Below are 15,903 nucleotides of genomic sequence, written 5' to 3' on the forward strand. Positions count from 1 at the left end.
TTGGGGACGCCGGACATGTGATAGTAACTACAGGACACGCAATAAATAAGGGGGCTGCTGTTAGGGCACATGTTGGGGACGCCGGACATGTGATTGTAACTACAGGACACCCAATAAATAAGGAAGCTGCTGTTAGGGCACATGTTGGGGACGCCGGACATGTGATAGTAACTACAGGACACACAATAAATAAGGGGGCTGCTGTTAGGGCACATGTTGGGGGTGCCGGACATGTGATAGTAACTACAGGACACACAATAAATAAGGGGGCTGCTGTTAGGGCACATGTTGGGGACGCCGAACATGTGATAGGAATTACAGGACACACAATAAATAAGGGGGCTGCTGTTAGGGCACATGTTGGGGGCGCCGGACATGTGATAGTAACTACAGGACACACAATAAATAAGGGGGCTGCTGTTAGGGCACATGTTGGGGACGCCGGACATGTGATAGTAACTACAGGACACACAATTAATAAGGGGGCTGCTGTTAGGGCCACATGTTGGGGACGCCGAACATGTGATAGGAACTACAGGACACACAATAAGGGGGCTGCTGTTAGGGCACATGTTGGGGACGCCGGACATGTGATAGGAACTACAGGACACACAATAAATAAGGGGTCTGCTGTTAGGGCACATGTTGGGGACGCCGGATATGTGATAGTAACTACAGGACACACAATAAATAAGGGGGCTGCTGTTAGGGCACATGTTGGGGGTGCCGGACATGTGATAGTAACTACAGGACACACAATAAATAAGAAGTCTGCCGTTAGGGCACATGTTGGGGACGCCGGACATGGGATATTAACTACAGGACACACAATAAATAAGGGTGCTGCTGTTACGGCACATGTTGGGAGTGCCGGACATGTGATAGGAACTACAGGACACACAATAAATAAAGGGGCTGCTGTTAGGGCACATGTTGGGGACGCCAGACATGTGATAGGAACTACAGGACACACAATAAATAAGGGGGCTGCTGTTAGGGCACATGTTGGGGACGGCGGACATGGGATAGTAACTACAGGACACACAATAAATAAGTCTACGTTCACATTTGCATCTTTGGGCACAGCGTCGTCGACGCAACACAAAACGCATACATAACGCAGCATTTTTTGACGCATGCGTTGTCCTATAGAATTGAAGATCTAAAACGGTAAAAAAAAACATCACTTGCATTATACTCAAAAGGCGCATGTGTCGACCAACGCGGGTCAACGCAGGCACCTGCGCCATATGCGTTTTACATAGCCACTAATGTGTTTTTTGACGCATTTACGACGCAAGTGCGTTGCATGCGGTTTTTATCGGAAATGTGACGCATGAAAAATGCTACCTGTAGCATCGTCCGCACCCTGTCTGGTGCGTCAAAATGACGTATGCGTCGTAAAACACATGACAATGCATACCGGCGCATGTCCATGCGCTCCCCATGTTAAAGATAGGGGCGCATGACACATGCGTCGGTATCCGTCGATGACGTTGCGCCCAAAGACGCAAATGTGAACATACCCTAAGGGGGCTGCTGTTAGGGCACATGTTGGGGACGCCGGACTTGTGATAGTAACTACATGACACCCAATAAATAAGGGGGCTGCTGTTAGGGCACATGTTGGGGACGGCGGACATGCGAAAGTAACTACATGACACCCAATAAATAAGGGGGCTGCTGTTAGGGCACATGTTGGGGGCGCTGGACATGTGATAGTAACTACATGACACCCAATAAATAAGGGGGCTGCCGTTAGGGCGCATGTTGGGGACGGCGGACATGTGATAGTAACTACATGACACCCAATAAATAAGGGGGCTGCTGTTAGGGCACATGTTGGGGACGGCGGACATGTGATAGTAACTACATGACACCCAATAAATAAGGGGGCTGCTGTTAGGGCACATGTTGGGGATGCCGGACATGTGATAGTAACTACATGACACCCAATAAATAAGGGGGCTGCTGTTACGGCACATGTTGGGGACGGCGGACATGTGATAGTAACTACATGACACCCAATAAATAAGGGGGCTGCTGTTAGGGCACATGTTGGGGGCGCTGGACATGTGATAGTAACTACATGACACCCAATAAATAAGGGGGCTGCTGTTAGGGCACATGTTGGGGACGGCGGATATGTGATAGTAACTACATGACACCCAATAAATAAGGGGGCTGCTGTTAGGGCACATGTTGGGGATGCCGGACATGTGATAGTAACTACATGACACCCAATAAATAAGGGGGCTGCCGTTAGGGCGCATGTTGGGGACGGCGGACATGTGATAGTAACTACATGACACCCAATAAATAAGGGGGCTGCTGTTAGGGCACATGTTGGGGACGGCGGACATGTGATAGTAACTACATGACACCCAATAAATAAGGGGGCTGCTGTTAGGGCACATGTTGGGGATGCCGGACATGTGATAGTAACTACATGACACCCAATAAATAAGGGGGCTGCTGTTAGGGCACATGTTGGGGATGCCGGACATGTGATAGTAACTACAGGACACTCAATAAATAAGGGGGCTGCTGTTAGGGCACATGTTGGGGACGCCGGACATGTGATAGTAACTACAGGACACCAAATAAATAAGGGGGCTGCTGTTAGGGCACATGTTGGGGATGCCGGACATGTGATAGTAACTACAGGACACTCAATAAATAAGGGGGCTGCTGTTAGGGCACATGTTGGGGACGCCGGACATGTGATAGTAACTACAGGACACTCAATAAATAAGGGGGCTGCTGTTAGGGCACATGTTGGGGACGCCGGACATGTGATAGTAACTACAGGACACTCAATAAATAAGGGGGCTGCTGTTAGGGCACATGTTGGGGACGCCGGACATGTGATAGGAATTACAGGACGTGTTCGCACTCCTGCACATTGCGTTCTGTCACGTTTCTTGCTCGTGAGAATTCCTGTCAGATTTGTCTTTTCCCCTGCAGTGCCACGGCTAGCCGCTGGTGTCGCTGTGCGGAGAGTATATAGCTCTAGCCCGACTTTCCTACAGATCACATTGCTTGCACCATGCTGTCGTGTTCTAGCCGTCTGCTGCAGAGGATCTGCCGGTCTTCATCCGGGTCACTCCCGTCCATAAGGCCATGCAGTAGCAGCACTGGTGGTGACTACCGGAGCTCACGTAAAGCGAACCCGCTGGTGTATATGGATATAGTCGCAGACAACCAGCCACTCGGGCGCATTGTTTTAGAGGTAGGGGTCTCTCTTGTCACTTTGTAGTGTGTGTGGGGGTCATGCTTCATTTGTCATTGGGCGGTACCATGTTGGGATCATATGTGTCGCCATCTAGTGTTAGCAGTTGGCATGACCTGAATGAATGGAGAAGTGAATCTAGGATTATTTGGCGCCCCCTATAGGCATTCTGGATCCGAGTGACCTGTTGTCCTTGGACTGGTTGGAGGACACAATTCTCTGGCTTTACTGCTGCTCTTGTATCTGTTCTTCTGTGCTCCTTGTGACTTAAGCCATGCAAGTTCTCACTCTGGGCAGCAGAGTGCCCATATTGCTGGTTAGGGGGCTACTGTGGGCACTCCTTGGGTACATGCCTGCTATTGTTTCCCTATGGAACTATGGGCACTCATTGTCACCATGCAGGGCACTTATATGGGAATTCCTAGCCTTGGTCCCAGTTTAGGGAGCATAGCCATACTGGGAGCCGTGATCTGCAGCGGTCAGAGTTGCTTGGATGTTCCTGATCAGTATAGATGGGCCTTATGGCTGTGCCCCTTTATTACAGGGTCTGATGGTCCAGAAGTCTGCACTTCCATTGTAATTCCCAGTTTAGACTCGCCCTGCAGTGTGCACTTTCTTGCCACTATCTCCTGTATGCTTTCTATGACTTCTAGACACTGGTAATGGCAGGGGATATTCTGTACCAATCCCTTGGACCACGTGCAGGGTGACCTGTATTATGTCTATGGTCGCTCTTGCTATGCCAAGTCCATGGTATTTGCTCGCTATAATGGGGCATAGATGACAATTGCTCCCAAGCACATGTAACTGGTGACCTTCGAACCAGTTCAGCCACATACATGGCTGACTGCCAAGTGCAAACTGTGTAGCTGGCAGATTTCTGCTGATGGGCTCCGCTCCAGTGCTGCCATTATGTGTAACCAGACTGTAAGTGGCCAATACTCCGCACTGCTGACAGAATGGAGACGTATATCCCAGTATGGTACAGAAACGTGTGGGGTTATTTCAAGGGTTTTCGAAGCATATAATCACTTCTTCAGGGAAAACCACAATAAGACCCTGTTTGTGCTGAGCTCTCCTACAGCTTCTATGTGTAACCAGTGACATGGTGCTGCGGCTCTACAGACTCTCGGGCCTTGTACAGTATATATATAAAGCCTAGCCGTCAGTATTGGGGAGGGGGTCACCAGTCAATATTGTACAGCATTGCTGCTCCAGGGAAGCGGGTATTTCCTCATGTTGTTGTCTTGTATTATTAGTGTCCATATTAATTTAGCTGCAATGTAGTGATGTTCATAGTTTAATTAGTCTGTTAAGTTGCCATCATTCTGAAACTATGTGACCTATCCCAATAAATGAGCTATATACAGTGGTGACGTGTGTAGGAGTAGCCTGATGTAGATTTATCTGCTGACTAACATCCTTGGTCACCTGCTGGAGTTCACAGGTAACATTTCAAAATGTCTAAAATCTGCTTTAAAACCCCTCGATGCCATTGAGCTATGTCCTCCATCTTTAATATACCTGTTACTAGGAAAGCTGGGTTTGAACCAATATTGGTTCAAACCCAGCTTTCCTAGTAACAGGCATATTTATGGACCCCACTTTAGCTTTCACAGGGCTAAGGCTTCTTTCACACTTCCGTCGGTACGTGGCCGTCACAAAGCGACGCATGTTGTGAAAATTTGGCACAAAGTGGGCAGCGGATGCAGGTTTTCAACGCATCCGCTGCCCATTGTAAAGTCCCGGGGAGGAGGAGGTGGAGTTCCGGCCGCGCATGCGTGGTAGGAATTGCAGGATTCGATGTACGAAAAAAACATTCCCTTGAATGTTTTTCCGATACGATGGTCCGCCAAAACACAACGCATCCAGTGCATGATGGATGCAACGTATGGCCTTACGTCGCGATCTGTTGGCAACACAAGTCTATGTGCAAAAAACACATCCTGCGGGCAGCTTTACATGATGCTTTTTTTGCACAGAACGACACGTTGCAACGGACCGCAAAAGCCGGAAATGTGAAAGAGGCCTAAGCAGGCAATCTGTCTTGTGTAGCCACAGATCAATGGCTGTATCTGTACGTGACAAGGGGAAACATGCCGCTCAGGATTTGGTAAAGCTGAGAAATAATTCGACATGTTGGCAATGTTTGCCAGATATTATTACCTAATAGAATTACAAAGTGAAGTAATAATTGTAAACTTGTAGCGACATTGTGCAGAGTCTGTGGTAGGTGTTTCACTCTGGTGTCTCAGGCTGCTGAGTAAGATTTGGTTATATAGTTTCCATTAATGTTTATAGGCATCTGCCTGTCCTTGGCCAAATAAGGTTGGTTTATAGTGTGTAAGGTAAATGCCAACTTCCTCCTACAGATCCATAGTACCCACAAACATGTTACCTCTTAACTGAAGATGACTGAACCCTGAAGTGGGTAAAAGTGACCTAACACTTGACATGTCCACAGCAATGTCGTTTTTAAATGCTATACATTGGTAAATTATAGATTGATGCGCTTTATAAGGCCAGTCTCACACATCCGTATTTTTCCGGTACTGGAAGAAACAGTCCTGGAGGTGTCCGTGTGTGCATGTAAGCCATCCATGTGCTGTCCGTTTTCTTGTCAGTGTCTGTTTTTTGAAACTTTTTTTTTTTTTTTTTCCCCCATTTTTAACCCTATGAATTAAAAAACGCCGTACGTGTTTACAAGCACCCATTGACTTTAATGGGTCCGTGTGATCCGTGCGCTCCCACAAACACTGTCTTCCTGTTTTGCACACTGACACACGGTCCGTGAAAACACGCTGACATCTGCAGAGATACATTCATTTTAATGTGTCTACGTGTGTCAGTGTCTCCGGTGCGTGAGGAAACGGTCACCACACGTACCGGAGCCACTGACGTGTGAAACCGGCCTAATGTGGGATGTGCCTGGAAGACATTGTGCACATATCATTAACGGATGTTTCCCATTTTGGCAATTGCCTGTCATTTAGAATAGGTAACTTGCTAATGACTGGGAAATCTGGAGCAGAGACATGGTTTATATTTTATAGTGCTGTCATCTGACCCCTGTAAATGCGTCTTATCATGAACCTTGAGTCCATGAAGTTGGCAGACAGCGGAACCGTATGAAGAGGCTGCTCTACACTGGCCGCCCATACGGATCGCTGTCCATCTCCAAACATAAACGCTCAGTCCCCTACTTGCAGAATGTTGTTGGACGGGAAGTCCTGTTGTGGCACGCAGCTTTACTGCTGTCAGCTCCTAAGCAGGAACAAAAAAGCCACATCTGGTGTGTAGCTGATAATCTGTATTGCTTGGCGTCCCTGCACCACGAGCACAGTGTTTAGTTTCTACATGAACAACACATTCTTCCATAAGTGACTCTTTATCATTGCTTTTTCTTGCAGTTGAAAGCAGATGTGGTGCCAAAAACTTCTGGTAAGTTTGATCTGCGGCAAAATAACACTCTTGTCATGCAGGAAAGTGGAGGCTGCTTAGAAATACAATGATTTAAACAGATTATTATTATTTATTTATTTTTTATAAAGAGTTTGTCTCCTTACAGACTCTCTTCATTCAAATGGTGGTTTCAGCGTGTGTTTAGCAGCAGACTGCTACAAAACCTTCCCGTGTGTTGCCGTTTCTCCTCCTTGAGTGACACTTCCTATCCCGTAGCCTTGGCCCACTGCTTTCTGTTATACCTATATCTACATATGGAGAACAGTGACTTTTGAACAAGTTGTATGGCTCAAGAAAGTGAAACCAGTGATTACAAGTGTGATGAGCGAATATACTCTTTTAGTGCTCGGAGATTTAGTATTAATCACCGCAACTGAATGATTTACATCTGTTAGCCAGCATAAGTCCATGTGGGGATTCCCCAGCAACCAGGCAACCCCACATGTACTTATGCTAGCTAACAGATGTAAATCATTCAGCTGCGGCAAGAAAAACTAAATCTCCGAGCACTAAAAAATACTTGGCGGACCCCCGAGCATGCTCGAAATCTTCAGTAACGAGTATATTCGCTCATCACTAATTAGAAGACCTGCTCTTGAAGCTGCCGGGGCAAGGAAGCAGGGGGATTTTCTCCTTTTCCGGGACTGTCAATTTTTCAAGAGCAGATGGGGAGGGAGGAACGCTAACTGCGGTATATAAATTAGCAGGACTGGCAAGAGGTGGCTGGTATCTCAGCAGTTGGAGAACCTGCCACCTGATTCATGCTGCCCTAACCACAGGAAGCATACATGATTGCAGCCAGGTTTTTTTTCTCCCTCTGCAACACTGAGGTGCTTCTTGCATCCAGGTATAATTTTCTCTGAAATGCTCTCGGGGACGGTGGCCTGTCGGCTAATGCCCAGAGCAGGAGCTGATGTCTCTCCTCCCTGTGTGAGACGCTGATATAATGCTCTGCAATGCAGAAGTATTGCAGAGTATTAGACGTGTAATCTCTCAGTATAAAGTTGATATCCCATCCTGGGACAATGTAATAGTTACCGTATTTAAAAATTGTAAAAATGAGATTTAATACATTTATCTAAAAACAAAAATAAAGCACACATTTGGTATCACCACATCGAATGTACCGACCTATAAAACTGTCCCACCAATTCACTCCTTCAGTGAACACCGTAAAAAAAAACAAAAAAACGCATAGTTTCTTTGCCTCATACCACCGAACCAAAACAATGGAAGAACTGTCAAAAAGACAAATGTAAATAAAAATTGAATCTCTGAAAGGCCATGTTCACACCATCCTTTTTTTTTCATGCGGAATCGCCGCGATTTTCCCGCTGCGGGTCCGCAGCTGTTTTCCATGCAGGGTACATTACAATGTACCCTATGGAAAACAGGAACTGCTGTGCCCACATTGCGGAAAATCGCGAAAAAAGCCGCACTGAAGAGCCGAGGTAAAAAAGAAGTACCATGTCACTTCTTCTTTTTGCGGAACTGCAGCGGTTCTGCACCCATAGACCTCCATTGTGAGGTCAAACCCGCAGATGAAAAAAATATCTGCGGTTTGTGGTGCAGAACCGCTGCAGTGTGGCTGCCCCCCCCCCCCCTTATACTTACCCGGCCTCCCGGTGTCCGTCCGGCCGTCTTCTCCCTGGGCGCCGCCATCTTGCAAAATGGCGGGCGCATGCGCAGTGCGCCCGCCGAATCGGCCGGCAGATTAGTTACAAAGTGCATTTTGATCACTGAGATTGATCACTGAGATATAACCCTGAGATATAACCTATCTCGGTGATCAAAAAAAAAAAATTGTAAATGACCCCCCCCCCCTTTGTTACCCCCATAGGTAGGGACAATAAAAAAATCAAGAATTTTTTTTTTTTTTTTTTTTTTTTCCACTGTTAGAATAGGGGTAGGGTTAGGGTATTTTCAGCCATTTTAACCCTAAAAAACTTCCTAGAAAACAGACTCTGCATAGAAAACTGCATCAAAAAACACATCAAAAAACGCACCAAAAAAAGGACCTGCGTTTTCTGCCAAGAGCTGCGGTTTTTAGTCCTGAAAAAAAAAAAGAGGGAAATCAGGAACGTGGGAACATACCCAAAATGTCATTTTGCCCCCCTTCCCCCAAAAGCTGCCATACAGCTCCATCAGCAGAAAAATAGTTCAATAGTTGTACTCTCTGAGAAAAGCAATGCAAAAATAATAATTTGTCTTTAAGTATTTATATTATAAAAGCTTCAAAACCTAAAAACGCTATAATCGTACTGACCCGAATAATAAAGCTGGTTCCTGAATCGCGGTGTTGTGCGTGTGTTTTTTTTTTTTTTTTTTTTAACGCCAGTGTGACACCGGCCTAAGGCTCAGCTTACATTTATCCTATGCAGATTTTCAGTGTAAATATCTGAAATACGTGATTGACGGAACCCCCAGCAGAAGATTCCCTCATGGACACTATGCACGCCGTCTGGCCAGTGATCCGGCAATCCATGACAGCACTACGGAGAGAGGGGATCCGCCCTTCAGGAACAGGAAATCCTACAGATACATAAGGGCAGCACCTCTCCCACACATCAGTTGGTTTCCTGTTCCTGGAGGACAGGATTCCCTTCAGATACGACTTCGATCACCTATCAAGACCCAGGCCGGCTGTCCAACCCAGGTAGCGAGGGGGTCTCCTACCTCGGGCAGTGCAGGTCCCTGGAAGTGCCACGGTGGGTCCGTGTAGGACTCCACGACAGTGAGTGGTGCAGCAGCGTCCGGAGGAGGTCCGTCCCCAGTGGCAGCGAGGTGAGTATGTCCCCCCCCCCCCCCCCCTCCCTTTCCCGCCCTGGGGTCCGTTCACCCTCCTGGGCCTTGATCTTCCCCACCTCTGGTCCCTGTCGGTGCGGTGCAGCGTCCTGTGCGCTCCTTCCGGTTCAGGGGTGGCGTGGGACCGGGGGTCGGTCGCTGGCTTGTGCCGCTAATCGCCGCTGTGCTGTGGGTGGCTGGGGGGGTCCGGCGGTGCCATCCCCTGGCTTCTGGGCGCGTCCCTGGGCTCACTGCCGATACCGGAAGTGATGCGTGGAGGGGATGGGGCCTAGACCGGAAGTAAAACACCGGCCGGTTATCCTGCATCGGGCGATTGGGGGGGCACAAGGATCTGCAGGTGCGGGGGTGGATTGAGCCATGCACCTGCACATGATCCGGGGGAAGGGCTATATATAGCCATACAGAGCACTGCAGGGCTGCTTGTGAGCCCATCTGCAGCTATGGATGAGCCGGAAGCTACAGTCGGTCTGCTGGAGGAGCAGGACAGATCCTCGGAGAAGTCCCATGCGAACCCCCAGCCGAAGACCCGCGGACGCAGTAATCAGCCCAGTCGCAGATCTAGACAAAAGGATCTGGACCGCAGTGATCCGGTACCTACCGCTACTGCCTGGGTAAGAGATCTACGTGAACGTACCCTGATGCAGTCTTTTCCTATGTTTATTTCCGTAGGGGGAAAAAATGCGCTGGTAAAGTAAAAAAACAAGGAGTGTGCGCTATGCGCTTGCCCTTTGCGAGACGCCTACCCTAAGAGACTGTCAGTCGTGTGTGCGGAAGACAGTAGGAAATATATTGATGGGAACACGGTTAGCGGTAGCTCCGGGGTAAAATTACATAGTCTTTTTCTCCGCTCCCATAGGTGGCGGAAGAGTCTCCCGATTTTACATCAAACCTTAGGGACATTATCAGGAAGGAGGTGAAAGATTCCCTGAAATCCCTGTCCCGGGGGGAGCCTTCCAAAAGAAGGGAGCCTAGCGCCTCAGATTCGGATTCGTCCGCTGGCCCTAGAAAGGAGAATGATTCAGACACCTCTGTTTCCTCAGCGTCCTCTTCAGAAGAGGATTCTAATCGTTTCTGTTTCCTGCTGGACCAGATGGACAAGCTGATCAAATCAGTTAGATCCACCATGGGGGTGGCTGACGAAAGGCCAGAACTTTCAGCGCAGGATCTAATGTTTGGCGGTCTAGACCCAAAAAAGTGTAGGTCTTTTCCGCTTAATGACAAGGTTCAGAACCTTATCAAAAGGGAATGGAAAAAGCCAGAGAAAAAAGGCTCCTTTTCACCGGCCTTTAAACGCAGATATCCCTTTGAGGACCCCCTGGTGAACACGTGGGATAAAGCACCAAAATTGGACACATCGGTGGCTAAGGCGTCTAAAAGATCATCTATCCCCTTTGACGACATGGCTTCCCTAAGGGATCCCCTCGATAAGAAGGCTGACTCATTTCTTAAAGGGACATGGGAGATGTCGGCGGGTGCCCTAAGACCTGCAGTAGCGGCGACATGTGCAGCCAGATCAATGATGGTCTGGCTGGATCAGCTAGGGTCCAAATTGGGAGAGGGAGTCTTCAGGGATTCTATGTTAAAATTCCTGCCAACAATTCAGAACGCCACTGCCTTTCTCGCGGACGCATCTGCAGATTCGGCAAGGATGGCGGCCAGAGTGGCAGGATTATCAAGTGCGGCACGCAGGGCCCTGTGGCTGAAATGTTGACCGGGTGACCTTCAGTCCAGATCCCGTCTGTGCTCTATCCCATGCGAAGGGGAATACCTGTTCGGTCCAGTCCTGGACGAACTGCTGGAGAAAGCCGGAGACGAGAAGAAAAAATTTCCCAGTCTACCGACCACTTCTTACAGGCGTCCCTTTGCAGGGAAGAGGTTCTTCCGAAGGAGACCAGCTAGAGACCAGAGCAGATGGGACGATGAAAGGAAGAAAGGTACTGGATTTATGTTTGGAGGTGGGGGACATCAAGAACCATCCTGGGAAGTCAAAAAACCACCCCAATGACTAGTCGCCCCAGTGGGAGGTAGACTTTCTGCCTTCTACCCGGCCTGGTCCAAAATCTCCAGTAGCGATTTGGATTTTGGGAATAATGTCTGCGGCTAGAGTTCTCCTCTATCACTCAGAATTGCTTCAGAATTACTCAGGTCCTCTCCAGCAGAACAGGCGGCCCTGGAAATGGAAGTTCGCGACCTGCTCGTTAAGAATGTCCTATCGGAGGTTCCGGAGGGAGAACAGGGTAGAGGGTTCTACTCTCCTCTATTCCTGATACGTAAACCTGACGGCTCCTTTTAAAGCAATTATTAATCTTAGGGCTCTTAACAATTTCCTGACCGTACAATCATTTAAAATGGAGACTATTAACACCGCAATAAAGCTACTGTTTAAAAACTGCTTTATGGTAGTATTGGATTTAAAGGACGCCTATTACCATATCCCCATTTATGCAGGACACCAACGATTCCTGAGGGTGGCGGTGCGGTTGGATGGGGTAGTCAGACATTTCCAGTATAGGGCCCTCCCTTTTGGTATATCAGTCGCCCCTCGGGTGTTTACCAAGGTAATGGCTGAAGTTATGGCACACCTACATGAGTCTGACATTCTAATAATCCCCTACCTGGACTATCTCCTTATTGTGGGTAAAACGGCGGATCACTGTCTGGAACAATTACATAAAGTAATGTCTGCTCTGGAGCGTCTGGGGTGGATGCTAAATGTTAAAAAAAATCTCGGTTACAGCCTATGACGGTGCAGCGAACTTTTTTTTTTTTTTTTTTTTTTTTAAAGGCCTGACCCTGGATTCTCAGGTTCAGGAATGCCATCTGCCTCTCGAGAAAATTGATCGCCTGCACCTTTAGGTGCTGAATGCCTCTAAAAACCCCACCATGTCCCTTAGAAGAGCCATGTCTCTGTTAGGCTCTCTCTCGTCCTGTATTCCAGCGGTCTGATGGGGCCCAGTATCCTATGAGGATACTTCAGGGCGAGGTGCTGTTACAACAAAAAAGGTTGGGGTGTCTGGAGAGCCTGCTGACCCTATCCCAAGACGCTATTGTATCCCTCGAATGGTGGCTAGACCGAGAGAACCTGTCCACGGGGGTCCCCTGGGAATATAATGTAACTCGTATAGTCACCTCAGACGCTAGCCCTTCTGGGTGGGGGGCTCACATGGCGGATATATTGGTACAGGGGCGTTGGGATCAGTGTCAGATGGAAATGTCCTCCAACCTGAAGGAGTTAACGGCAGTGGAACAGGCAGTTAAATCACTCCTTGTCCATCTACAGGTCCACCACGTGCGGGTTTTCTCGGACAATCGAGTCACCGTGGCATATATAAACCACCAAGGTGGGACCCGTTCCAAATCCCTAATGTGCGTAGCAGATCTGCTAGCTGGAACAGACAAGCAACATCTCCTCTCATTGTTGGCTCTTCACATAAGAGGAGCAGAGAACACTGGTGATTTCTAATGCCGCAACACATTAAAGCAGGGAAAATGGTCTCTGAACGGCTCCATCTTCAACCTCATTGTGGAAAGGTGGGGTCAACCAAAGGTGGACCTGTTCGCCACAAAAGAAAACAGAAAAGTGACACAATTCTGCTCTCTGAACCCGAGAGAAAATCCTGTCAGTAGACGCCCTCCTCATAGACTGGGACTTCAGGCAAGCCTACGCCTTTCCTCCCCTGTCTCTAATTCCTCTGGTGGTGAGGAAAATCAGGAAGGACAGAGCCACAGTAATAGTAATTGCCCCCTTCTGGCCCAGAAGAACGTGGTTTCCATGCCTAAGGGCTGTGTCGATATCTGACCCATGGGTCTTGCCAGACATCCCGGATCTCCTATCCCAGGGCCCAGTCTACCATCTTCGGGCGGTTGGCCTTCATCTGATGGCGTGGATTTTGAGCGGGCGCTGTTAAGATAGGTGGTTCTCTCCGGGCCTCATTAACACTCTGCTGAGGAGCAGAAAAATAATCACCACAAAAATTTGTCAGGATCTGGAAGAGATTTCTTCAGAACTCGGGGGTAATAGCTGGTCAGTCAATACCTATAAACCAGATTTTGGAATTTTTACAGAAGGGGATAGATATGGGGTTATCCCCAAATACTCTTAAAGTGCAGGTATCAGCCTTAGGGGCCCTCTTTGGTTGTAACATTGCTGAGAACTACTGGGTCAGCAGATTCATCAGGGCGACAAAACTGTCTTGGCCAATGGTGAAAAATAGGGTCATGCCATGGGACCTGAACCTAGTCCTCTCAGCCATGACAGAGGCCCCATTTGGGCCGATTACTTCAGTCTCTATTAAAAATCTATCCCTTAAAGTAGCCTTCCTGGTGGCCCTAACATCGGCACGTAGGATAGGCGACATCCAAGCATTATCCAGGGTTCCCCCTTACATGCAGCTTAGGGATGATAGTGATACTGTCCCCCTGATCCAGCATATCTTCCTAAGGTAGTGTCCAGATTCCACAGAACACAGGAAATAGTTCTTCCATCTTTCCTCCCCAATCCTACTAATAAGGAAAGGAAGCTACACACTTTAGATGTAAAAAGATGTATCTAGCGGTAACTGATCCCTGGAAGATAGGACACGAATAGGGCGTTATCTATCAGGGTAGTAGGAAAGGGCACAAAAAAGCACAGTAAAACCAAAAACACTCTGTTGCAAAAAAAATCACAGACAGCGAGTGCTAGTAAAAAGATGGAAAAAACAGGGTATTTGGTTGATACGTTTTTTGCAAAAAATGTATATTAAGCCGCTCTACCAAACGTCAAGGTATACCCATATCAGAGCAGTCCTAACTAATGTATGTAATCCCTATCTGATGTATTCAAAACCTGGTCATATGTACAATACCTGTATGAGCAGGATTCAGAAAAGGAATGTCCATGTGGACACGCTGGACAGAACGGCTCCTGTGCGCACAGCTCAAAAAAAAGCCTTGTTCACTGTGCTTGCAGCTCATGTGTTCTGGTTTTACATAATTGTTTTCTTGTGTCCACAAGATTGGGGAGGCCTCCACCCCTCTTTTTTTTGAGCTGTGCGCACAGGAGCCGTTCTGTCCAGCGTGTCCACATGGACATTCCTTTTCTGAATCCTGCTCATACAGGTATTGTACATATGACCAGGTTTTGAATTACATCAGATAGGGATTACATACATTAGTTAGGACTGCTCTGATATGGGTATACCTTGACGTTTGGTAGAGCGGCTTAATATACATTTTTTTTGCAAAAAACGTATCAACCAAATACCCTGTTTTTTCCATCTTTTTACTAGCACTCGCTGTCTACTGTGGTTCTTTTTTTTTTTTTTTTTTTTTTTTGCAAGTCTCTTGGTGTGTGAACATGTCTCTACAGGCTTGTTCACTGTGCTTGCAGCTCATGTGTTCTGGTTTTACATAGTAGGAAAGGGCATAGAGCATCAAAATCTACTTTAGCTAGATGGATCAGGGAGGCCATCTCACTGGCATATATCTCAAAGGGCAAGCCGGCGCCTGAAGGTCTTAAAGCGCATTCCACTAGAGCTATGGCGGCTTCGTGGGCGGAAAGATTGGAGGTATCGATCGACCAGATTTGTAAGGCTGCTACTTGGTCTTCCCCAAACACATTCTATAACCACTATAGATTGAACCTGGGTGCCTCTTCTGACCTCTCTTTTGGTGTAAGGGTGCTGCAAGCTGTAGTCCCTCCCTAGTTGGTTACTCTCTCTAATTCTCTCCTTAGTACTGTCATGGACGACCGATAAAGTCTTGGTTACTCACCGGTTAACGGTGTTTTTCGGAGTCCATGACAGCACCTGTACATACCCTCCCGTCTTCTTAAGTTCTGGGTGTACACCTCTTCCTTTGTTTATATAATTCACGGGTAGTGAATAGTTAGTTATTGTATTATTGTTTATTATGTATGCTATTAACCTTGGTGGTCCTCTTGTGCTCTGTAAACCAACTGATGCGTGGGAGAGGTGCCGCCCTTATGTATCTGTAGGATTTCCTGTTCCTGAAGGGCGGATCCCCTCTCTCCGTAGTGCTGTCATGGACTCCGAAAAACACCGTTAACCGGTGAGTAACTAAGATTTTTTTTTTTTAACCCCTTTACCCCCAAGGGTGGTTTGCACGTCAATGACCAGGCCAATTTTTACAATTCTGACCACTGTCCCTTTATGAGGTTATAACTCCGAAACGCTTCAACGGATCCTGGTGATTCTGACATTGTTTTCTCGTGACATATTGTACTTCATGATAGTGGTAAAATTTCTTTGATAGTACCTGCGTTTATTTGTGAAAAAAAACGGAAATTTGGCGAAAATTTTGAAAATTTCGCAATTTTCAAACTTTGAATTTTTATGCAATTAAATCACAGAGATATGTCACACAAAATACTTAATAAGTAACATTTCCCACATGTCTAATTT

General features: G+C 47.4%; 1 protein-coding gene across 1 annotated transcript in view; it reads left to right on the forward strand.

Moving 5' to 3' along the window:
- The first annotated feature begins 3,025 nt into the window (after positions 1-3,025).
- The window catches only part of PPIF (peptidylprolyl isomerase F), a 40,797-nt gene continuing 27,919 nt past the window's right edge, over positions 3,026-15,903 (forward strand). The window contains exons 1-2 of the mRNA XM_069753091.1: positions 3,026-3,232; positions 6,643-6,673. Coding sequence (XP_069609192.1) covers positions 3,050-3,232; positions 6,643-6,673 — 214 coding nt within the window. The 5' untranslated portion in view covers positions 3,026-3,049. The remainder of the gene's footprint in view (positions 3,233-6,642; positions 6,674-15,903) is intronic.

The sequence above is a fragment of the Ranitomeya imitator genome, chromosome 2, assembly GCF_032444005.1.
Source record: "Ranitomeya imitator isolate aRanImi1 chromosome 2, aRanImi1.pri, whole genome shotgun sequence".
In the NCBI taxonomy this organism is placed as follows: Eukaryota; Metazoa; Chordata; class Amphibia; order Anura; family Dendrobatidae; genus Ranitomeya; species Ranitomeya imitator.